This window comes from Esox lucius, chromosome 7 (assembly GCF_011004845.1).
Source record: "Esox lucius isolate fEsoLuc1 chromosome 7, fEsoLuc1.pri, whole genome shotgun sequence".
NCBI lineage: Eukaryota > Metazoa > Chordata > Actinopteri > Esociformes > Esocidae > Esox > Esox lucius.
Window position 1 is genome coordinate 21161479 of NC_047575.1, and position 26137 is coordinate 21187615.

Consider the following 26137-nt stretch of genomic DNA (forward strand, 5'->3'; position numbering starts at 1 on the left):
CTTATTTCTCCAAGCAAGTTATGTGAATCAAAATCTCTAGTTGGCAATATCCATCTAGATAATTTTTTTCTGTCAACCTGCCATATAATTGTTTCTTCTGTACAGTTTAGTTTAGTATGCAGTTGCAATCAATATTCCATTGTTGATATCTATGTCATTATTGTGAGCTAAACCCATACTTGCCACGACAAGTATTATTTATTTTAACTTAGTTTTGCTTATAAAACTTTGAAGGCAAAGTGTTATAATATTTTGATTACAACTAAACCAAAAATCAGACTTATTTTTTCATTGGAATTTGATTATGCTCCTTCATTTTCCTCCCCAACCAAGCTTTAACTGCACTCTCAGGGCTCCAACACTGTTACTTATAGATTAAAAGATAAAGCAGGTTGAGAAGTCAAAGCTTCCCTGCCCTCCCCAGCCTTTCCCTTCCCATCACCTGTTCACTCTCACAAATCAGTGTAGAGGTCTTTTACCACACTAAGTGAAACTCACCCTTGTTCTTACGTCCCCCTACGTCCCTTTCTCCTAGGTTTGGGGCAGGTCCCAGTCCAGAACAGAGGCAGTGACTACCAGGACTAAATTACAGGAAGCCTGTGGATTTAGGAGATTTTTTCAAGCAAGAGGATTCTAAAATCTCAAAGGAAAGATGTAAAAGATTGATTAGAAAATTCTGAATTTTCCTCCTTGGATTACTTTTTCTTTTATATTCCTATCTGAAGATACTGCACCTGCTTTACTGTTGAATTTAATCTGCTTGTCACCTGGATCTCTGCCATTCAGAGACAGACAGCATCATTATGGAATTGCTATAGACAAACTACTCCAGGTCAGCAACACGTTTAATCATTGATTTTGTTTTATGTTTAGTACTAGGCTGTTTTTTTGGTTTATGTCAATACATTCAAAACATTTATCCTATTATGTAGTGTTTACTAGTCAACATTAACAAATTACTTTTAGGGTCAATTTAATGGATTAAGTGCTAATATTTTTACACAACAGAGATGGACAAACATCACTGGGGCAACCATTTATGCAAATCTGTACACAATTGTATTTGATTAAAAACATTAAGAATTTTAAGTTATATATAGATGGTCTGAACATGTTGAAAGAAAGGGAGTTTGGTGTCTTGTTAAAGGTTCTAATGTTATTACTCCACAGAAATTTACCAATATGATAGTTGCTGCAGTTTTACCATGATAGATTTTCATTTCAGATTTACAGAGGAATTAAAATGTGATGGACTCAATCAACATTTTTATATTTTATTATATGATTAGTAAATGTTTTTTTCCCAGAATACTTAATGCTGGAATTTTATTTTTATATTTATACAGTATAGTTATAATTTGCTACAACAAACATTATACAATATGATTGTGGCATCAATTATGTGAATGAGACCAGCAAGTTAACATCAACGTACATTTCATTTCATGACATTGTAGCTTCTCTAACTCGTAAACTACCTGGAGTGCAGGATGATTCAAAAGTGGTACTTGAAAAGCAAATGGAGGAATTTTTGGAAACAGATGATATGTAACTACTGTAAGTTAAAATTTCTTATATAAGTTGCATGTAAAATTATTGGTAATATATTATTAATGTATTATTGGTAATGTAAAATTATTTATTGGCCTCATCACTTAGCCAATTAGCAGCTTCTTAGTCTTTACCATTATTAGCTTTTGGAGATGCCATATACTGTAGCTTATCGACTACTTGCTAACATTTCACAATAGCTGCAACTCATGATAATAAGTAAATGAATTACACTGTATCAAATGGGCTACAGTTTTACACTGCTCAAACCTGGCCAGACCTCTGAGGACAGCAGGACAGCATTTGTTTCCCACAGACACTCAACCACGTATTAGTTAGTGTACATTTTGTTTGAAATTAGCAATTCTGGTTTGTATGTAAGAGGACATGAGTCTCAATGAATCAATGAGTCTCTGGATTTAATTTAAAATTACCCCAACCCTGACCTATACAGTTACTTTAATGTGACATGTTTTTGTAAGGCCTGTGATGTTCAGGTCAAAGAGTCTTGATGGTCTTCTTAATCCAGTTATTTCTGGGGTTATTAAAGAGTAGATAGAGGCTGCCAGGGTGAAGGAGAGGCTGACCATGAGGTCACTGAGAGCAAATGATTTCAGAGAACGAAAAGCGATAGGGACATGGAAGCCAGATTTAGAGCCACCACTCACACTATGGCCATTAGCCCCCACCTATCTCAGACTCAGAGCAGCTAATCTGATTGCCACTTGCTTGTCATGCAAGCTGCATGGGCACAGAGCTGGACATTAATTCAGCCATGGTTTCAACTTTCAGGGCACCCAGGTCTGAATAGACAGATGGACTAGGACTGAGCTCCTCCAACATCAGATCAAAGCCAATGTGACAGCAATGTCAACCAAATGTTGTTGAAGATGTGCATCCACCTAACAAATTAAAATATGAGTACAGCATCCATGAACTGACATTTAAAGATCCAAAGAAGCTAACAAGCACAGCACATTTACTTCTGTCAATATCCTTTTCTAGTTACAACTACGTTTTCACAACCTATTGTTAATATTTTATGTATATATATTGTAATGATGTAAGATCCTTGTGAACAAGAGCAACGGTATTATTAAACACTCAAACACAATGTTAATGTTGATGTGGTACTAGTGACTGTAGTAAACAGCCAGCAAGACAATTTGGTGTAGAGTTACTCTTACTGTTTGTAGCGTAATTTATTCAAATGTGTGCACATTTAAACTATTTAGAATTAAAAATATTTTTTAAATGTAAAAGTTGTTAAAATGTACGACCCTGGTCCAAAAAAAGTTGGGACACTGCATGAAATGCAAATAAAACCAGAAGGCAATGATGTGCAAATCCGTCATCCCAATATATAACTGAAAATAGTAGAAAGACAACATACTGTATCAAATGTTGAAACTGAGAATTTTTTTAGTTTTTGGAAAAATACATGCTCATTTCGAATTTGATGCCAGCAACACGTTGAAAAAAATTCTGCACAGGGGCATGTTTACCACTGTATTGCATCACCTCTTTTTTTTGGGAATACTCCATAAGCGTTTGGTAAGAATTATGGGTGCCTTCACAGATGCCATGTGAATTACCCATGCCATGTGCACTAATGCACCCCCATACCATCACAGATGCTGGCTTTTGAACTGTAAACTGATAAGAAGCCGGATGGTCCCACTACTCTTTAGCCCGGAGGATGGGTCCTCCATGATTCCCAAAAAGATTTTGATTTGTCAAACCATACAACAGGTTTCCACTGCGCCTCAGTCCTTAAATGAGCTCAGAGCCAGAGAAGCCAGCAGTGTTTCTTTATCTTGGTTATTTTTGGTTTCTTCTTTGCATGGTAGAGTTTTAACTTGCATTTGTGGATGCAGTGACGTACTGTGTTCACAGACAATGGTATTTGGGAAGTGTTCCAGAGCCAATGTAGTGATTTAGTCCACAGAATTTTCTGTTTTTAATGCAGGGCCTGAGGGCCCGAAGATCATGACCATCCAATATTGTTTTTTGGCCTTGTCTCTTGCATACAGAGATTTCTCAGGATTCTCTGAATCTTTTAATCATGTTATGTAACGTAGATAATATGAGATCCCCAAACTCTTTTACATTGAGAAACTTTATTCTTAAATTGCTACACTATTTGCCTACGCAGTCTTTCACCGAGTGGTGAACCCCTCCCCATCTTTACTTCTGAAAGACTCATCCTCTCTGGGATGTTCTTTTTCTACCCAATCATGTTACTGACCTGTTGTATTTAATTAGTTGTGAGATGTTCCACCAGGTAGTTTTTTTAGCATTACACAATCTTTCCAGTTTCCAGTCTTTTTTCCAGTCTCTGTCCCAGCTTTTTTTAAATGTGATGCTGGCATCATTCAAAGTGGCATATATTTTTCAAAGAACAATAAAATGTCTCAGTTTCAACATTTGATGTTGCAGTACCTCTGGAAATCTGTTTATTATGGTTGTCATTATGGTATTAGTCTGATTGGTTAAAATGATGGTTGTCTTGCTTGAACAGTTCAAGAGTTACTGTTAGTTGGGTTAATTTGCAGTAATTGATGCAAATATTCTTTTAATAGTTCATATAGGTTTTAGAGACTCTAAAGTTAGCATAACCTGAAAGTTGAAATTATTGTAGCTCAATTGCCAACCATTTTTAATAACATCCACAGTATTTCTGTTGTTCTCATTTAAACCCATGTTAGCATTTGCATTTGCTTTCAAGTACTGCAAATTTAATGCTATTTTTAAAAAAAACTCTATATGGTAATAAAGGTAACCTTAAATTACTATACAAACTGAACCTCTAATGCCATTGTAATTCACCAACAACGACAGTTTGTCTCAACAAATTGAGACAGCAAAAAATATATGCATCAATGTCTCATTTTGTTCATTCACTCTTTCTTATATATTCCATTGCGAACAGGGATGTCTGGGAGTCCAGTGAGAACCTTCCCAGCTCTGGGCTAGTGATTCACAGAGTGCTAGTTGGAAGAATTCTTCTTCCATCAGTTTCAACTCATCCGTGTTTAATTCTCTTGACGAAAGCCTTGTGGAACAATGGCAGCTCACAGAAACTCTGGTTTCCTCCTCAATCTCTCCCACCACCCACGATGGACACAAGATCCTTCAGTTAGAGAGAGAAGGAGACAAAGAAGGACAGAGGATACAGACACAATGAACAGTAGGACCCGCGTGTTGTCATCTGTGGTGCTACGTTCAAGAAGCTGGTGGGGTGACTGGTTGGTGTTGTCCCTCCTAATCACTGTTTATATACCCTGTGCGGCCTGGGGCACCACATTCACTGTGGCCATAATTGGGCCCTGGACATGTGACCCTATGTACTCCAAAGCCCTCCCTGACCTGGCTGCCCGCCTGGCCACCGCGCGCCTCAACCATGACCCCTACACTAAGAAAGGCTACTGGTATGACTATGCTCTGGTCAACGAGGACTGTAAAACATCACGTGCCCTAGCCCGATTCACTGCTCTGGAAAGCTACGGCTCTGCTTTCCTCGGCCCAGCAAACCCAGGCTACTGCTCATCGGCTGCCCTGTTTGCAAAAAACTGGAATAAGCCCCTCTTGTCCTGGGCCTGCCTGAAACCCAACATGGAGGAAGGACAGTATCCCACCTTTCATCGGCCCTTGCCCCTGTCCTCCCGGGTTCTGTTCACTGTCTTGCGATATTTCCGCTGGGCCCATGTGGTCATTTTGACATCAGAGGATGACCTTTGGGAAGCTACAGGGCACGAGCTGGCTGCCTCTCTCAGGGCCCTGGGTTTGCCGGTCAGCAGCGTGATCACCATTGAGTCGGACAAGGAGGGGCCCACAAAGGCATTGAAGATGATTAGGGAGTTAGACCGTGTCAGAGGTATGTATGTACGTTTGTTTGTGCATTTTTGGGGGGTTTATATGCATGTGCTTACTTATGCCTGTGTGTATTTGTGTGAATTTATGATAAAAGGTGAGATCCATTACATCAATTTGTTTCATTGTATCAGACTGCCTCACTACAACGATTGATTTCTTCTCCCTATTCTACTTTTTCCTGTCTTCTCTGCTCCTCCCAAACTCCCCTCCTTGGTCTGACTCTGCAGTGGTCATCATGTGCATGCACTCAGCTTTGATCGGTGGTGAGACCCAGTATCAGCTCCTAACTGCTGCCTTCAACACACGTATGATAGATCGTGGCTATGTTTTCATCCCCTATGACACCCTCACATACTCGCTGCCCAAAGGAACAAACCTTCATGCCCTGACTAATGATAGCTTGTTGAGAAAAGCTTACGATGGAGTGCTCACCATCACCATGGATTCTGGCGAGAACACTTTCTATGAGAACTTCAAAAATGCTCAGGAGAAATTTGAGATCCGCACCAGCACTCCCCCAGAGCAGGTGAGACATTTCAAAGCACGGCTCCCAGGGCATTCCTCTTTCATTGTAAGATTGGAAATACATTGGGGCTTCAATTAATGGAAAGCAGCACCATTCCCAGTGTTATTTTCACACAGTGTCAAGCTAAAAAAAGTTTTTGATACACTGCCGATTTTGCAAGTTTTCCCACTTACAAAGCATGTAGAAGTCTGTCATTTGATACATCATAAAATCTTAACTTTATATTTAGTACAGAAACCATTGTTTGCAATTACAGAGATCATACGTTTCCTGTAGTTCTTGACCAGGTTTGCACACACTACAGAAGGGATTTTGGCCCACTCCTCCATACAGACCTTCTCCAGATCCTTCAGGTTTCAGGGCTGTCACTGGGGAATACGGACTTTCAGCTCCCTCCAAAGATTTTCTATTGGGTTCAGGTCTGGAGACTGGCTAGGCCACTTCAGGACCTTGAGATGCTTCTTACGGAGCCACTCCTTAGTTGCCCTGGCTGTGTGTTTCGGGTCGTTGTCATGCTGGAAGACCCAGCCACGACCCATCTTCAATGCTCTTATTGATGCCCCACGATGTGAGATCTTGCATGGAGCCCCAGACCGAGGGAGATTGACCGTCATCTTGAACTTCTTCCATTTTCTAATAATTGCGCCAACAGTTGTTGCCTTCTCACCAAGCTGCTTGCCTATTGTCCTGTAGCCCATCCCAGCCTTGTGCAGGTCTACAATTTTATCCCTGATGTCCTTACACAGCTCTCTGGGCTTGGCCATTGTGGAGAGGTTGGAGTCTGTTTGATTGAGTGTGTGGACAGGTGTCTTTTATACAGGTAACGAGTTCAAACAGGTGACGTTAATACAGGTAATGAGTGGAGAACAGGAGGGCTTCTTAAAGAAAAACTAGCAGGTCTGTGAGAGACGGAATTCTTACTGGTTGGTAGGTGATCAAATACTTAGGTCATGCAATAAAATGCAAATTAATTATTTAAAAATCATACAATGTGATTTTCTGGATTTTGGTTTTAGATTCCGTCTAAAACAAAATGATATAATTATATAAATTACAGACCTCTACATGCTTTGTAAGTAGGAAAACCTGAAAAATCTGCAGTGTATCAAATATTGGTTCTCCCCCACTGTATATTCTGCAATTCAATGGTGATTATAATCAGGCAAGCCGATTATTGCTGTGGTTGTAATTCATTTTCCACTAATTGTACATTTTAATTAAGAAATTGGCTACAAAGGAGTCAGTTCAATAAGCAGTTGCTTCATGGTGGGAGCAATGGTCCTACTAAACTCTGTGTCCAAAGACTGCACAGTAGTCACAATACAATTATATACATTCCTGTTGGGGCTGAGAATTCTACACCATGCTTCATCAATTGGAGCTGAAGAAGATTTGGTCTAAAGTGCATTTTAGTGTATAAAATTTATTTTAGCTTGCTAGCACATTGCTAGCTATTCTTGATGGAATTTGCTAGCTATTGACAACATTGCCATTCGTCGAAGTATATTTGAAAATATCATGATGATCGCATACTTTTGCAAGGTTAGAGTATTTCCAAGCCCATTTAGTGTCATGTACACAACTTCTGGTTGTCAGTATGGCTACGGTGTCTACACAATGTTAGTGACAGTGGCAATGATGCAGCTAAGTGATCAAAGTGCAATCTTTGAATTGCAGGGTATGTTACAATTGTCTAAGATGCTACTAAAGCCTGGGTTCAATACCAGGATGTGTTTCAATGGTCTAAGGCACTATCCTGGTTGAGAGGCTCCAAAGTGTGATGCATATTGGCCTTGTATTGTCTGGGCAAATGGAGGTGGGACTGGAGAACCACCCGACCGAGATATAACAACAGTATAATATTGTTCATATTTCAGTTACTCCATTTTGACTACAGTTTAAATCCTGTAATATGTTTCTTTAACTAGCACGATTGTCCCTGGTAACCTTGGTTAAATGTGCAATATTAAAAGAAGTGTAACCGCTTGCTGCATATGTTTCTGTGGACGCCTGTCCAGATCTTTGACCCCCTGATCTTGTTGGGAGACCAGGTCGTAACTATTAATTGAACATCACAAAATTATGAGATAAAGGGGGTAGAATTTGATTAAAACATATTGAGTGCCCAATATGCACACTTTTTACTACCCATAGAGGATGCATCACTACAAGTTAATAGACTAGCTACGATTTGTATTTCATATACTTTCCTAATTGATCTGATTTCTAACACAGGCATGTACTAGTTCAATGATCTTTCTTTCCAGAATCAGAACCACAAATGTGTCTTCATTAATTAATGATCAGCCGTGGCACGTGAAGGACGACAGATTTTCCAGGTTCATAAGTGCTAGTGTAATTTTCTCCAGCCAAGAAGAATTACATTAATATTATCTATATAAAATACAATTTAGCAGTCTACCACAGATGCATCTTTTCCATTTAAAGGCTAAACTCTATCCCTAATTATAGGGCACAATGAGGGATCCTCTGTGGGTAGGTAGGCTTCAGCTGGCTCTGGACTCCAGATAAGTGACAAAATATTAACCACTAACATGACACATGATAGCCATTAACACTGTAAGTGAAAAATTCAGGTGTATAATGAAATTTTTTCTGTACTCTTAATTCTGTACTTCTTTTGTTATTTGGGGCTGATTGTTATATTTGTCACAACTGTGGATACTTGTATTGCTTGGTGTGTCCCTTCACATTTCTTTCAGGAGTTACCTACTATGGATAGATTTTGAATCTACTTGATATAATTGTCAGTGATATGGATTGATATCTGTTGAAACTTGTATGTAGCACCTTTTAATAAGGTTTCCATCACTCCTGTAGCGTCACTGCAAGCGGGTACACATTAACCTTCGTATTTTTGTGCACATTCCCTGATGATGCATGCATACAGTTCTACAACCTAGTCTCCAAAAAAGTTGAGATGTTGTGTAAATTGTAAAGAAAAACAGAACGCAATGATGTGCGACTCATTTAAACCCTATATTCAAAAGAAAATAGTATAAAGACAACATAAAATGTTGAAACTGAGATATGCCCACTTTGAATTTGATGGCAGCAACACGTTTAAAAAAAAACGACACAACTTATTACGTTAATTGGCAACGGGTCAGTAACATGATTGTGTATAAAAAGATTAGTCTTTCAGAAGTAAAAATGGGGAGTGGTTCACCACTCTGTGAAAGACTGCACAGGCAAATCATGTGACAATTTAAGAATAACGTTTCTCAAATTAAAATTGCAAAGGGTTTGGGGATCTCATCATCTATGGTACAATAGATGATTAAAATAATGAAATAATGAAAACCATTATTGGATGGCCATGATCTCGGGCGGCACTGCATTAAAAACAGACTGTAGAGGAAATCACTTCATGGAAACCATTGTCTGTGAACACATTACATCACTGCATCACATATATAAACATGATCCAGAAATGCCACCGCCATCTCTGGGTCTGAGTTTATTTAAGATGGACTGAGGTGAAGTGGAAAACTGTCCAGTGGTCTGACAAATAAAAATTAGAAATAATTTTTGGGAATCATTGACGACGTGTCCTCTGGGCTAAAGAGGAGAGGGACCATCTGGTTTCTTATCAGTTTACAGTTCAAAAGCCAGCATCTGTGATGGTATGGGGGTGCATTAGTGCACATGGCATGGGTGACTTGCAAATATGTGTTCAGCATTAAGGCACCATTAATGCTGAACACTATATACTGGTTTCAGAGCAACATATGCTGCCATCCAGATTACGTCTTTTTCAGGGAAGGCCTTGCTTATTTTGGCAAGACAATGCCATACCACATTAAACGTACGTATTACAACAACATGGCTCCATAGTAAAAGAGTCTGGGTGCTAAACTGGCCTGCCCGCAGTCCAGACCTGTCACCTATTGAAAAAATGTGGTGCATTATAAAATGAAAAATACGACAAAGAAGACCCCGAACTGTTGAGCAGCTGCAATCCTCTATCAAGCAAGAATGCAAAAACATTTCACTTAAATATAGGGATAAATAATTTGCACATTATTGCATTCTATTTTTATTAGCATTTTAGGCAGCGTCCCAACTTTTTTGGAAATGGGTTTGTACAACAATACTGTAGGTGTGAAAGAGGTGTTTGTATAGACAATGACACTTCGCTGACAGGACATTTTATACCTATTACAAGTACCGTTGTAGTTTAGGAACAGGTAAACTACATGTATTTGGACCAAGTTTGTAAACCAATGAAATATAAATCTTATAATGTAATAATGTTGTAGTTTTGAGGATAGTGACCAGTTTTATTGTGGGTGTGTTACATATAGCATTATCAAAACCCTTACTTCCTGTCTAAAGGGTAGTATTCAAAAGAGTTGATCAGATCAATCATTGTCACATTTCTGTCAACTGGCGTAGGTGTCACCTTTCTTTGGCACAATCTACAACATGATATACTACATGGCCTATGCAGTGGAGAAGAGTCGCATGGCATCGGGACGCTGGGTGGATGGGGAGACCATGCTTGAGAGCGATGGAGGGGTTGAATTCGAGGGCTTCAACCAGCACATCTCATCTGACGAAGATGGGTTGGGGATGCTGGCTCGTTATGTGGTTCTGGACTCGAATGGGGGTGACGAACTCTACATGACACACACTCTGGAGGCCCCTCACACTGTTGGCAAATACGGGACTGTCAAGTACAATGGCCGCTCCATCCACTTTGCAGGCAGTACACCCAGCAAAGACTCTCGCTGCTGGTTCAGCCCATATATCACCTGCCGCTGGGGTAGGTGGTCTAGCCTTGGTGTCGATGATCTAACAGTTGCTAGGTGAAAAGGTCTATTTTTGCTCTGACTGTTCGCCTTTATCATTCTCTATCTGCTCTTCTGCCTTTAGGAATGGATGCAGGTACTCTCCTCTTTCTGTTGGTTCTGTTTTGTGGGTTGGTTGGAGGTGCAGCTGCCTACTATAGCAAGTAAGTTAGGCTGAAAGTGTGTAAATCAGTTGCTTTTGTGTTCTGCATTGAGCACATGCTGTTGATTGAAAATGTAGATTTTTATGTTTAAGGTTCTGTCCTTTTGTGTCTAACCAGAACTGGTGACTTGTTTGGAATGGGCTCTGGAGGACCAGGGAGCGTGCCCTTAAAAATAATCTTGAATCTGGACGACCTGATCTTCATCAATACACAGACCAGCAAAAGGGTTGGTTTGAGGCCCATGATACTGTAAAGTTGGTATTCTTTTAGGTTTAGGCATTACGGGTTAGATTTAAATGTAGAAAAATTGGTTGGGTTATTGAGGTTAGGGTTAAGGTTAAACTTAGGGCTAGGGAACATGGATTTCTGCATTTCAGGTCCCCCCAGGATTGATTAACAAATGGTTTTGTGTGTGTGTGTGCGCGTGTGCGTGGGTCAGAGGTATTCAACCCTCCTCCTGAAGGGCCCCTAGCCGTTCCATGTGTTTGATCTATTCCAGAGCTTGATAACCTTATTAGACCTGTCAGCTAATCATCAAGCCCTTGATTAGTGAATCAGGTCTGCCAGTTCAGGGCTGCATCAAAACTGTTGGAGTCCCTGAGGAGAGGGTTGAATACCTATGTAAAATCCACATCTGTGTGCAGGTCAGGACCTGAAGTCCCCACAAAGACAGTAAACCCTTAGAAATCTGTCGACACAAGATGTTTTGGCAGGTCCTGAATATGGAAAATGCAGCAGTTAGTTGCATCTTCATAGCACAACTGCATTATGACCAGGGCTTTGCATCCTGGTCTTGACAAACCAATGACCCTGGCGGTCCAGCATATGGTGGTTCAAACTGGCACAGTACCATCTTTGCAGTATATGCTTGGAGTAAGTGTGCCTTTAACTTTGACCATCCTGTAACAAGGCAAAGCCATAAATAGCAATTTGTAATTGTGGTGGGAGAATTTTAAAAAATTACGTTATTAAGGTTATGGTTATGGTTATGGTTAAGGTTAAGGTTAATTAATGTTGTTAATGTGGATGAGGGAAAATAGGATTTTTAATTTCGGTCCCAAAATAGTTCTCACGAGTGTAGTAAAATAAATGTGTGTGTGTACGTGTGTGTGTGCGCTTGTTTTATTAACTTGGTGGGGACAAAAAATCTTGTGTGGACATTTAGTCGGTCCCTATGGAAAAAAAAGCACATTTTGGGTTTATGAGTGAAGTTTAAAATGTACTATAATAAATAGGGTTAGTAGTTTGGGTTAGGTTTTTGACCTAAGGGTTAGGGTCAGGGTTAGGTTTAAGATGTAGGGAAAGTAGGATTTGGAGGTGTCCTCAAGGAGAGTAAAGCCAGATTTGTAAAAAGTACAATATGAAAGTAGCTCGTTGTGTTTAACAGTTTAAGGAATTTTCTTTAAACTATAATTATCAGGTAAAAGAAGTTCATAACTAACAGGTGAACTTAATTGATCACTCTTTATTTCATTGATCAGTTAAGATCAGCGGTTAGTTCTGAACTCCCTTTCGCTGGTCATTTAGGTCTTAATTAAGAATATTCCTAAGCTGGTGAACAAAGCATAACGCTGCTGAGAACTTTTACTCTGTACACATAGTAGTGATGGCCATTCGAGGCTTCATTACTGTTCTTCTAGCAGCAGGATATTATGCTAGCAGCTCTAACTCAGATTTATTTATTCAAAATAAAAGCCATCATTCAAATAGAGAAGGCAATATAGGTAACAATATAGTCTGTCAATCTAGTTTGTCATTTTATCTTTAATGTCCGTTCCAATGTTGTTCTTGTCTGTTCATTTTTGCAGACTAGATTGTTAACTATATGGCCTTATAAATTTCAATGATGGCTTTTATTGTGATAAAGAAAATCTGGGGGCTGCCAGCATTATATCCTGTTGCTAAAATATTGCTAATGAAGCCTCATTTGGCCATTACTACCTCTGGGTAAAACACATAACGTGTTTGTGAGTGTGTGTGGTCCATGCCTAACAATAGAAAACAAATTGTCCCTACAAGGTTTTTAGCTTGTCCCTACAAGGAAAAAATCTATTTCTGATTTAGTGGTTAGGTCTAAGGTAAAACATATAATTGGGGTTAGTGATAGAATTTAGGTATAAGCATTACAGGTTAGGGTTAAGTGTTAAGACTTGATTAAGTTTACGCATAAAGATTAGGTTATTGAGGTTAAGGTCAAGAAGTGTGTGTGTGAATCAGTTTTTGTCTGTTATTTTTGATGGACTATCTATTCTGAAGCCCTTTCTCTCTTGCTATCTCATGCCTCTCTCTATGAGCAGAAACTGAATGAAGACAGTATGATGAAGAGTCAGCTGGATGTGAAGACCCCTCGCCACTCCGTGTCAGGACGCAGCTACTTTGCCTCTACACCTGACTGCTCCAGTGTCGCTGTGTTCGAGGTAGATCACACCACTGTGGTCAAACTACTGTAAAACAACTGTAGAACCGAGAAAACAATCCAAGAATATAGTATGATGCTCTTCATGTAAGAAATCATACAAATACGTTATGTAACTGGATTAGATCACATGTGATGAAGTGCACACACCCAATGCAGATACTCTGTGTGTTCACTAGGGAGACTGGGTTTGGTTGAAGAAATGTCCCAGTGGAAACAGCGTGACAAGTATCAATAATAACACTCAGTGTATTTTCACCCGGGTGAGTGAGTCGTTCATGACAGCAGGACATTCGAGCTCTGTATGTACAATGTACCTTTCCTCTGTCTTAACCTAGCCCTCCTACCCTCTGTCCACTCCCACTCTCTCAGCTCAGGGACATGCGGCATGAGAATCTCAACCTGTTCCTTGGCCTGTTCTTTGATTCTGGGATCTTTGGTATTGTGACAGAACACTGCACCAGGGGCAGCTTGGAAGACCTTCTCAACAATGAGGAAATGCGCCTTGACTGGATGTTCAAGTCCTCCCTGTTGATGGATCTAATCAGGGTGAGAGGGGAAACAACACTCTTGTTCAGATACATTCCTGGATACATTTCTGTCCTCATCGTTTATGTCCCTCCCTCCCAGGGAATGAAATACTTGCACCACCGTGGTGTTATCCATGGGCGTCTGAAGTCCAGAAACTGTGTGGTGGACGGACGCTTTGTGCTGAAGGTGACTGAGTATGGCTTCAACGAGATCATATTGTCCCAGAACATTGAGTTTCATGAGGGCAGGCCTGAGGGTAAGTTAGTAGGGATACCCTTATTATTTACCAAGTCATCCATCCTCCTTATCATTTACCAAGTCATCCATCCTCCTTATCATTTACCAAGTCATTCATCCTCCTTATCATTTACCAAGTCATCCATCCTCCTTATCATTTACCAAGTCATCCATCCTCCTTATCATTTACCAAGTCATCCATCCTCCTTATCATTTACCAAGTCATCCATCCTCCTTATCATTTACCAAGTCATTCATCCTCCTTATCATTTACCAAGTCATCCATCCTCCTTATCATTTACCAAGATCTTTATCCTTCTTATCATTTACCAAGTCATCCAACATCCTTATCATTAACCAAGTCATCCATCCTCCTTATCATTAACCAAGTCATCCATCCTCCTTATCATTTACCAAGTCATCCATCCTCCTTATCATTTACCAAGTCATCCATCATCTTTATCATTTTCCAAGTCATCCATCATCTTTATAATTTTCCAAGTAATTGCAAGGAAAGAAATACAGTTCTATTGGGGGGCTGAAAGTACTGTCAGTCACTCCCTCTTATTCATAACTTGAAGCAATCTAACCAGGTATTGCGTCTCGAATCCAGCTGGAGTGCATCCTTGGCAAATTTGCATTGATTTTAAATCAATAAACTACACAGTGTAAATGGGGCAATATGTCTGTGTTTTATTCTCTTTAGATTCTTTCATTTTTTGTGTATTCATTTGTAAAATTGTTGGTTTGAGGTTTTTGTGTCATTAAAACTGTCCCATATGGATGCCCAATGTGAAACCAAACATTGTGATTTACAGTACATATCTAGTTTTGTAGCTGTGTCTTAATAGTAAAACCAAATACAAGAAAACCTGTTGCCTAGCCTTAATTGTGACAGACATCTTTTGTCTTATCATTTAGGTGAGACCAAAAGTATCTTACACTTTGTAGGATATTTTGGTAGATTTTCAACCAGAGGGTGTTTTTCATTCAGTTGATCCTTTATGGAATCTTTCCATTTGGTCCCGCCCCGGCTCACCTAACAGATCAACTTTGGACGGCTCCTGAGCTGCTGCGGGACTCCAAGCAGAGGCAGAGTGGAACGTTCCTTGGTGATGTCTACAGCTTTGCCATTGTTATGCAGGAGGTCATCTCCCGTTCTGCTCCCTTTTGCATGCTGGACATGCCTCCCAAGGGTGAGACCTGCCAAACTGTACACAATACATGAGCTAGTTTTATCAGGTGGAAAACAGCTGGTGGGGGGGGGGGGGGTCACAAAACATTTGTAGATATACTGCCGATCATCAGTAACATCTCAACTATCCGTTCAACTCCGGACGTCGAAGCCAGTTCCAGTCAATTTTTTTATTGCGACCCTGTAATCAAGGACTTATGTAGACGGTGGGTGCAATTAATGGTGAGGTACAACAGAACACCAGCAGGGCCCGGCCCTCATAGGATAGGAATTGAATACCCCTCCCCTAACCTATATTCCAATTCTAACCGTAACCCTTATTCTAAATCACTCTAACTTTCTAATGACTCATCAAACAGGTGCTCATCAAAACATAGTCCTAATACCAAAAAACTATTGACAAACTATCTACAATGAATCTCCTGATGGACTTTCTGACTCTCAAAAACGAAGTGAAACTGGAATCCCCAAAGGTTTGAAATTGCTCAACAAAATGTGTTTGTGTTTGTCAGAGATCATTAGCAAGTTGAAATCCCCCCCACCACTGTGTCGGCCCCATGTCTCTGTGGATGAGGCTCCGCTGGAGGTGATTCAGGTCATGAAACAGGCCTGGAGTGAGGAGCCAGAAAAAAGACCAACCTTTGAAGAGATCTTCAAACAGGTATATTACAGTACACAAACTCACAAACATTCACAATGTCTACAAGCTACATATAAACATACACACACACACACACATGCATGTTTTCACAGACGTGCACAGCCACGCAGCTAAAAACTCTTAAGCTAACAATATATTTAGTTCTTGCCTCAAGTTAACAAGAACTAAAAATGTAAAGGTTTAACAAGTTTTTTTGTGAGCTTTATCGCAAATGTGTAACACAGTTAACCTCATCCTAACGGCAATCATTTCGTCCTTTAGTTTAAGAGTATAACCAAAGGGAAGAAGACCAACATCATAGATTCCATGCTACGCATGTTGGAGCAGTACTCCACTAACCTTGAGGACCTGATCAGGGAGAGGACAGAGGAGCTGGAGGTGGAGAGAAAGAAGACTGATAACCTGCTGGCCCAGATGTTGCCCAGGTCAGGTCCAGCAACTCACCAGCAACTGAACATTTAGAAAGCGCCCCCTCTGTTTGCAAATCCCTGTATTGAGAGTACTACTTTCTGTTTTAAATCCATTGGCATTGTGCGATTTATTTCCTAGTGAACTACTGACCTTCATCCTTCCACCCCTCAACTCCATCCGTTTCTCCCTGGTCTGACTCCATAGGTCTGTGTGCCTGGCCCTGAAGACGGGCAAGCCTGTGAAACCAGAACACTTTTCTGAGGTCACTCTGTACTTCAGTGACATTGTGGGCTTCACCACCATCTCTGCTCTCAGTGAGCCCATTGAAGTAGTAGACTTACTCAATGACCTCTACACACTCTTCGATGCCATCATTGGGCAGCACGATGTCTACAAGGTGAGAATCTTGTCATGATTCAAGTAAGTGATCCAACGGAAGGTTTTAATAGGTTCAATACGAATCGTGGAAGTAAATGGATGCATGGCCTTTTGTGCATGTGTGTGTCAGTGCCTCCATCCTTTAAGAGCAAAATATGGATTCATTGTGTCCTTAAGGTGGAGACCATCGGAGATGCCTACATGGTAGCCTCTGGGGTTCCAAACCGGAACGGTAGACGCCATGCGGCTGAAATGTCAAACATGTCCCTTGACATCCTGCACTGTATTGGAACCTTCAAGATGAGACACATGCCTGACGTTAAAGTCAAGATCCGTATCGGTCTGCACTCTGGTGAGTAGTTCATTTTCTAATCACTGAAACGTTTTTCTCTGCGTTTATAATATAGAACATTGAACATTTTTCTTTAAAGCCACACTCCTGTTGTTTGTTGTTTTTTGTTTTTAAATGGGATCATTTGTTTTTCAGCAGTCCATGAGATCAAATGCTCTAAATTGCACTTCATGCATTTGCAACAAAATCAACAGATGAATTGTAAAATTCTTTGCATTAGCCTAATTAAAATAGCCTACCTTTGATCAATTATACTGAGAATGAGTATCCCACAATGATTAAAGAAAATAGTATTGTAATTCTCTGGAAGATGGCGTTAACGTCAGAGTATTGGAACAAAAGTGTATTTTTACCTGATCCCTGTCTGGAACATTCTTGGAACTGTAAAATGTCATCCACTTAGCCCTGTCATCCTATTAGTCTGCACAGCTAAAGGCTTTCTTCTGGTTACTCTACCCTACCAACTGATATTTAAGGTTTTACTCGAGGTGACTACTTGGCCTTTTTTGCACAATACAGGTATATAATAATCAAAGACAAATGAAAATACTCATAATAAAAATAATAGCATTATAATAAAAAACACATTCCTAAGTAAAGACACCCTTTACCAGAAATGTTAAACTTCAGAAAAACTTGAATGCATTGAACTTAATGGTTTTCGGAAGATTGTGAGGGGTGATAAAACTGAAGGTCTGGTTTCTTAGCTGAAGAAAGAGTTTTCCCAGAACTCTGAGATCTGTGGGATATCCCAAGGTTTAGTCCTTAATTCTGAATTGTTTCAAAGGAACCTGTCTATTTGCCAGGCGAATATAAACAGAAGATAAATATTCTCGAGCAGACTCATGGTCAAGAATACAAAAGACACTAAGCAGATCACAATTGTTCAGGTGTTGGGCAACATAGTAATTATTATTTTTTTAATCTGAAAAGGATTACATTTCTATTGTTTAGTATCTCTAATACAGTTTTTGTATGAGTTGTTATTCAAGTTTTTGATCACCAAAAATGACCAGCTCCCAAAAGGGGTTATCATTAGCATTAATGAATCTGCCATAGCAACAGGAGGATGTTGCAACAACAACAAATCAGATTGTAGTCAATGGATTGAACATAATGTGGATTTAAGATATGTAATATAAATGTTATAACATAATGGACATACAATAAAAATATTCTAACATCTGCTGAAGGCTGAAAGTATATTCTGCAGTTAAACTGATCTCAATCTCATGAGCATTTTGGGGTTTCCAGAAAGAGATGTGAGATACTTAAGTTTTTTTGGTGAACTTACATTAATCAGGAATCGTGACTTCTAATCTTAGTAGTAGGTTAACCATTAGCTTATGTCTCTGTCTACTAGGCCCTGTGGTAGCAGGAGTGGTTGGTCTGACGATGCCTCGGTACTGTTTGTTCGGAGACACAGTCAACACGGCTTCTCGGATGGAGTCCACAGGATTGCGTGAGTACCTCATTTTTATTCTTTCCCTAGAAACTGCTGAAATACTGCTTTGTGTGAAGCCACTAGGGATTGATCCTGGTGTATGGCTGTTGGTGCATCAAGAGGCTTTACGATGAGCAGTCCTAACTAATCCTTTAAGACTATTGGTAGAATTAGAGGGCAAATGTAAGGTTTAATGTAAATGTCCCCCACCAACAGACCTGCCTCACATACACTTTCACTAAAAATGTTCTGCAATGTAGCAATGTAAACTTGATAGATGTGTTGAGACATACAGTATCTCACAAAAGTGAGTACACCCCTCAAATGTTTGCAAATATTTGATTATATCTTTTCATGTGACAACACTGAAGAAATGAAACTTTGCTAAAATGTAAAGTAGTTAGTGTACAGCTTGTATAACAGTGTAAATGCTGTCCCCTCAAAATTACTCAATACACAGCCATTAATGTCCAAATCGCTGGCAACAAAAGTGAGTACACCCCTGAGTGAAAATGTTCAAATTGGGCCCAAAGTGTTAACTTTTTGTGTGGCCACCATTATTTTCCAGCACTGTCTTAACTCTCTTGGGCATGGAGTTCACCAGAGCTTCACAGGTTGCCACTGGAGTCTTCCACTCCTCCATGACGACATCATGGAGCTGGTGGATGTTAGAGACCTTGCGCTCCTCCACCCTCCATTTGAGGATACCCCACAGATGCTCAATGGGGTTTAGGTCTGGGGTATACCCTCAGCTCTCTTTAGCAAGGCAGTGGTCGTCTTGAAGGTGTGTTCGGGGTTGTTATGATGTTGGAATACTGCCCTGCAGCCCAGTCTCAGAAGGGAAGGGATCATGCTCTGCTTCAGTATGTCACAGTACATGTTGGGATTCATGGTTCCCTCAATGAACTGTAGCTCCCCAGTGCTGGGAGCACTCATGCAGCCCCAGACCATTACACTCCCACCACCGTGCTTGATTGTAGGCAAGACACACTTGTACTCCTTACCTGGTTGCCACCACACACGCTTGACACCATCTGAACTAAATAAGTTTATCTTTGTCTCATCAGACCACAGAACATGGTTCCAGTAATCCATGTCCTTAGACTGCTTGTCTTCAGCAAACTGTTTGCAGGCTTTCTCGTGCATCATCTTTAGAAGAGGCTTCCTTCTGGGACGACAGCCATGCAGACCAATTTGATGAAGTGTGCGGCGTATGGTCTGAGCACTGACAGGCTGACCCCCCCCACCCCTTCAGCACTCATACCTCTATTTCCCAAAGACAACCTCTGGATATGATGCTAAGTGACCAGTGACCAGTATGAGGGAGTGTGAGAGCGATAACACCAAATTTAACACACTTGCTCCCCATTCACACCTGAGATCTTGTAACACTAACGAGGAGGGAAATGGGAGGGAAAATGGCTAATTGGGCTCAATTTGGACATTTTCACTTAGGGGTGTACTCACTTTTGTTGCCAGCGGTTTGGACATTGATGGCTGTGTGTTGAGTTATTTTGAGGGGGCAGCAAATTTACACTGTTATACAAGCTGTACACTCACTACTTTACATTGTAGCAAATTGTCATTTCTTCAGTGTGGTCAGATAAAAAATTATAATAAAATATTTTCAAAAATGTGAGGGGTGTACTCACTTTTGTGAGATACTGTATATGTACACTACCGGTCAAAGGTTTTAGTACACCCCCATCTTTCTAGTATTTATTAAAATCTAAGCAGTTCAAGTCTAGTGAAAAACCTGAAATAGTTCAAAGATTAGCGGTAAACTAACAGGTTAAAAAAAAGATATACATTTCAGAGTTTTTTCAGGGAACAAGTAATGTGTTAGGGGGTTAACTGTAACAACTTACAGCTGTTCTGCAGCAATGGAAGTAAATTAAGCCTTGAATGTTGATGCTAACAGTTCCTACAGGTGTCCCAATTTTTGTTGATTACTTACAAACCCTGTCTGTATAAAAGGAGTGTAGGAACAGATTTTGTTACTGCACCCCTTCATGAGCATATATTTTAACAGTATTGTACTGCAAGAAGTAGTATATTGCTATCATAACCGCAATAAAAAGACAATAACAAAGGAAGACAGATAGACCATTATAATCCTTAAAATTGTAGTTATTTTCTTAAGAGAAATTGCAAAGAAAACCAAGGTTTCACTGAGTACAGTTTTCTACACCATCAAAAGGCAATTGGAAAAGTCTGGCTGACCCAAAGCCACAAAACAATTGGTAGACACGTTTCTGAGAGTCAACAGCTTGAAATACTAGTCAAAGAAAGCAAGTCTCTGTTTCAATTTTCAAGAGAACACTTGGAGCTGCAGGTTTGACAGGTCGAGTGGCAATAAGAAAGCCATTGCTAAGATGGCAAAATAAGAAAAAGAGGCATGCCTGGGTCATGAACAACTGCCAGTGGACTACTGAAGACTAGAAGGTCTTATGGACCTATGAATCAAAATGTGAAATCTTTGGTTCATCATGCCAGGTTTTTGTACAATGTTGAGTAGGCAAAAGGATGTTCCACACTGTGTGACACCAGCTGTCAAACATGGAGGTGGAAGCGTGATGGTCTGGGGCTCTTTTGCTGGACCAGAGTTGGCAACTTGCCCAGAGGGACTGGCACTTTGAACCAAAACGCCTACAACAGCATTTTGCAGTACCATGCAATATCATATGGTGTATGCCTAGTTTGTCAGGGGTTCATCCTACAGCAAGATAATGACCCAAAACGTACTTCCAGGCTATGTAAGAATTACCTTTGAAGAAAAGAACAAGACAATAAGCTTCAAATCATGGAATGTATGTGTTGTATTAGTGTAATAATGATTGTAAACTCTTTGGGTGATATGGTAAACAAACATTTTTCAAAAAATATTCAGTATGCTCACTTAGCAACAGATTGCTCTTAGGGTGTTAACTGTATAGGGTTAATGAGTGGTAACCAATAGTACCTATAATAGTAGCTACAGTGAGTATCACTGAGTCAGTATCAGTGAGTCATCGACATGAGTACAATAAATCTCACATCTACTCCCACCAAGTGGCCATATGGAGTACTGGTGATCATTTACATTGAATTAATTTTGTGTTAGAATATTTGAAGAATAATGTTGTCTTTGTGGTGGATGTTATTGTTTGATATTTCAGCTTACAGAATTCATGTCAACCAAAGCACAGTCGATATCCTGCATGAACTGAAACTGGGCTACAAAATAGACACCAGGGGCATGACAGAGCTGAAGGTAGATTCACACTTACACACTCTCACTATCCTCATGTTTCTTATCCACAAGCTCTGAACCTAACCCTAATCCTAGCCTTTACACTATCCTTAACTTTACCTCACTTAGACCACCACAAACTAACATTTGTTCATAAACTTAACCCAATCATAATGCCTAAGTCTATAACTAACCCATAATGCCTAATCCTATAAGAAACCCCAATTCTAACACTATGCCCAAAGGTTTTACCATAAACACCACATGTCAAAATCTTTACTGCTGTTGAATTGACAATGGTTTTACTAATCTTAGTGGGGAAATCTGGTCCCCACATTTAAACATAGATATACAGTATCTCACAAAAGTGAGTACACCCCTCAAATTTTTGTAAATATTTGATATCTTATTATGCGACAACACTGAAGAAATTACACTTTGCTACAATGTAAAGTAGTGAGTGTACAGCTTGTATAACAGTGTAAATTTGCTGTCCCCTCAAAATAACACAACACACAGCCAATAAGGTGGCCACCATTATTTTCCAGCACTGCTTTAAACCTTGTGAGCATGGAGTACACCAGAGCTTCACAGGTTGCCACTGGTGTCCTCTTCCACTCCTCCATGACAACATCACGGAGCTAGTGGATGTTAGAGACCTTGCGCTCCTCCACCTTCCATTTGAGGATGCCCCACAGATGCTCAATAGGGTTTAGGTATGGAGACATGCTTTGCCAGTCCATCACCTTTACCCTCAGCTTCTTTAGCAAGGCAGTGGTCGTCTTGGAGGTGTGTTTGGGGTCATTATCATGTTGGAATACTGCCCTGTGGCCCAGTCTCCGAAGGGAGGGGGATCATGCTCTGCTTCAGTATGTCACAGTACATGTTGGCATTCATGGTTCCCTCAATGAAGTGTAGCTCCCCAGTGCTGGGAGCACTCATGCAGCCCCAAACCATGACACTTCCACCGAGGCCGGTTCTGAGTGGAACCTGTCCTGTTAAACTGCTGTATGATCTTGGCCACCGTGCTGCAGCTTAGTTTCAGTGTCTTGCCAATCTTCTTATAGCCTAGGCCATCTTTATGTTGAGCAACACCACTTTTTTTCAGATCCTCAGAGAGTTCTTTGCCATGAGGTGCCATGTTGAACTTCCAGTGACCAGTATGAGGGAGTGTGAGAGTGATAATACCAAAGTTAACACACCCGCTCCCCATTCACACCTGAGACCTTGTAACACTAACGAGTCACATGACACCAGGGAGGGAAAATGGCTAATTGGGCCCAATTTGGACATTTTCACTTAGGGGTGTACTCACTTTTGTTGCCAGCGGTTTAGACATTAATGGCTGTGTGTTGAGTTATTTTGAGGGGACACCAAATGTACACTGTTATACAAGCTGTACACTCACTACTTTACATTGTAGCAAAGTGGCATTTCTTCAGTGTTGTCACATGAAAAGATATAAGCAAATATTTACAAAAATATCACTTTTGTGAGATACTGTACATACATATACACCAAAAACTGTGAGTTCCCCAAAACAAAGCATAACTCACCAATCAGACGGTTTTTCCCTATTTCTCTTTCAGGGGAAAGGAATTGAAAACACATATTGGTTGGTTGGGAGAGCTGGGTTTGACAAGCCACTGCCCATACCACCTGACCTTACTCCAGGGTAAGATTTTATATATGCCTTCATGCTCTGTTTACATTGGGCTTTGCATTATTATTTTTTTTTAAGTAAACCTTCACTGACACAGTCCTGCTTGGTCTTTCTCCCAGCCCTAATGTCAGTTGTTTGCATAAAACAGTACATTTTCCTCTAGGTCAGTGAATATAGAACATAAGATGTCTGAAAATAATTGAGAAAAATCTGATAATGTCACCCATTGAGCGCTACTTAGATTGCATGACTGAAATTAACCGTTTTATGAATTCAAAATGTTCAAACTATTTCAGTGAACTCCTCGTCTGACCCTTCTGTTATGGTTCATTTCCCACAGTGACTAATGTCATAACTCATCTTTACCATTGACTACAGGCAGGCAGCTAGCATGACTGGAATTTGTTTATATACAGTGGATATAGAAAGTCTCAAGATAAAGTTGTGGAAAGGTATGGGATGGATATAAAAGGAGGAGACTGATCAGAGAGGCTGCCAAGGAGCCATTGGCAACTTGTAAGGAGCTTCAGGCCTTTATGGCAAAGACTGGTCAATATGTGCATGTGACCACAATTTCACAAGCACTACACAAATCTGTCTCGAGGGTGGCAAGAAAATAAACACTCCTCAGAAAAAGGCAGCATCAAGTCTCATTTGAGCTTGGCCAAAAAGCACATTGTTAATTCCAATGCCAAGTAGCAAAAGGTGCTGTTGTCAGATGAGAACAAAATTCAGCTTTTTGGCCTTTACTATGGCTATGTCTGTTGACAACCAAATACATCTGTCCACCCAAAGAACACCTTGCCTCAGTAAAGCACGGTGGTGGCTGAGTACTAAATCAGGGGGTGTGTACAAATAGGGTATTTTATGGTTTTAATTTTAGTAAATTTTTAACATAATATTGTGGGTTACTGTGTGTAAATAAAGCAGGAAATAGTATGATTTAGTGTTTTCATTTCAGGCTGTAACGCAGCCTGAAATGAATCAAAAGGTGAACATTTTGAAAGGGATGGGTGACTTTTTATTCCTACTGTCTCACACTGGTGTTTGCCTCATTTAGTCCTGTCCACATTACCATTTTATAACTGTATTTGGAGTTAAAATTTGTTTTACTTGGAAATTATGTTAATGTGAACAGTACATTTGCTACAGGCTGAGGCTGAGGTTGTTTAAGTAACTGATGTGCACGGGCCATCAACAAGAGAGTAAGCCTTCTGTTGTTGACTCCACAGGGCAAGCAACCATGGGATAAGTTTGGAAGAGATTCCTGCCGATAGAAAACAGAAATTCCTTGACCGACAGGCAAAGAATAAGTAGCCTGCAAGGTATGTCCGGTGTCCCTGTCAATTCTATATTAAAAGTTACGTAATTTCCCTAAAGAAGGTGTTTGATTTTAATTCAAGTGTTAACATATGATTTTTCTCCACAGATTGTGTTGCCCAGTCCTCTACCAAATGTTTGGAGTAAACAAGAGTTGAGGTGAATAGAGCAGGTTGATTAGGAGGATGGGTTAAGGATGTCTGACAGACGTTCTACTGCATTACCCCATGTGTCCTGTCAACAGTGCTGATACACATTGCACAAAAAAGCCAAAGTCGGAGAGACACTGTCTTTAGCACATTACATTGATTGCACAGAGCAAAAATGTGTTTAAATAGGGGGATTAAAACTAGAGTTAATGTGGGAAATAGGAGGGATAACTAACATAATGAACAAAATACCAGGTATATTGATGAAGATGTCACTGAGAAATGGGAAGATCACTGGACAAACATGGGAAGGGATGGACTTTTGGCTTAATAAACCCTGTGAAGTGTGTAATACTGAATGTACTGTATTTCTACTGTCTCTTTGCTTTGTAGAAATTTTGACAGGTTTAATTTCAAAACCCCAAGGGTGAAAGGTATTCATAAACCATTATATGACATGGGTATATTAAAATGTAGCACAAACTGCAATGCATCGGCCCTGCTATATTTCAGTTTGGTACAGCGTTTCCTCTTTATGAGCAATCTTAGGAGAAGTGTATTTCCTTACAGGTAGAATGTAGGCTGTTGATGAAACTGGTCCAATACATTATCTGCTTTTTTATTTCCTTATTGTTCTGCTTCACTCATTAAAACTGTGTAATTTATTGAATGAATACTGAGAAATCTCAAAGAATTATTGTACCCATACATTATTCATTTATTCTTATAAGTAAATGCATTGGAAAAACATTGTTCCCAGAAATTTAACTTTACTACAATGTATTTAAATGTTTCTCCTTAAAATGATCTCTCAAAAATTATACTTCATGCTATCATTGTATTGGTTTTTTCTTATTAAATACAATGCAGATTTGTATGTATAGAAACATTTATGGTATCCAGTATATCATATTTTTTTTATGAACTGTACATTTGTTAAAACATGAAGTGATATACATTTTCTAACAACAAAGCCATGAAATGAGCCATGGGTTGAATACATTTTCCAATGTGAAACATTTATATATATGAAATATTAAATATTTCAGCTTATTTTATATATATATATATATATATATATATATATATATATATATATATAGATAGATATGTAGATTATCTATATATATCTATATATATATATATGATGAAATATTTAATTTGTCAGGTCACAAACTCAATTCTTACAGGCAAGTTAATTTTTTAAGTAAGATATA

General features: G+C 39.7%; 1 protein-coding gene across 1 annotated transcript; it reads left to right on the top strand.

The window, feature by feature from the left end:
• The first annotated feature begins 429 nt into the window (after nucleotides 1–429).
• On the top strand, nucleotides 430–25809 carry gucy2d (guanylate cyclase 2D, retinal). Its single transcript, XM_010893472.3, has 20 exons — nucleotides 430–832; nucleotides 4484–5428; nucleotides 5655–5953; nucleotides 10373–10742; nucleotides 10853–10931; nucleotides 11049–11157; nucleotides 13229–13348; nucleotides 13527–13610; nucleotides 13720–13896; nucleotides 13978–14134; nucleotides 15162–15311; nucleotides 15823–15971; nucleotides 16233–16396; nucleotides 16587–16779; nucleotides 16938–17112; nucleotides 18476–18574; nucleotides 21715–21809; nucleotides 23378–23463; nucleotides 24684–24776; nucleotides 24881–25809. The coding sequence occupies exons 2-19, from the start codon at nucleotides 4618–4620 to the stop codon at nucleotides 24766–24768; spliced, it is 3402 nt and encodes a 1133-aa protein (XP_010891774.2). The 5' UTR covers nucleotides 430–832; nucleotides 4484–4617; the 3' UTR covers nucleotides 24769–24776; nucleotides 24881–25809.
• Nucleotides 25810–26137: the final 328 nt, after the last annotated feature.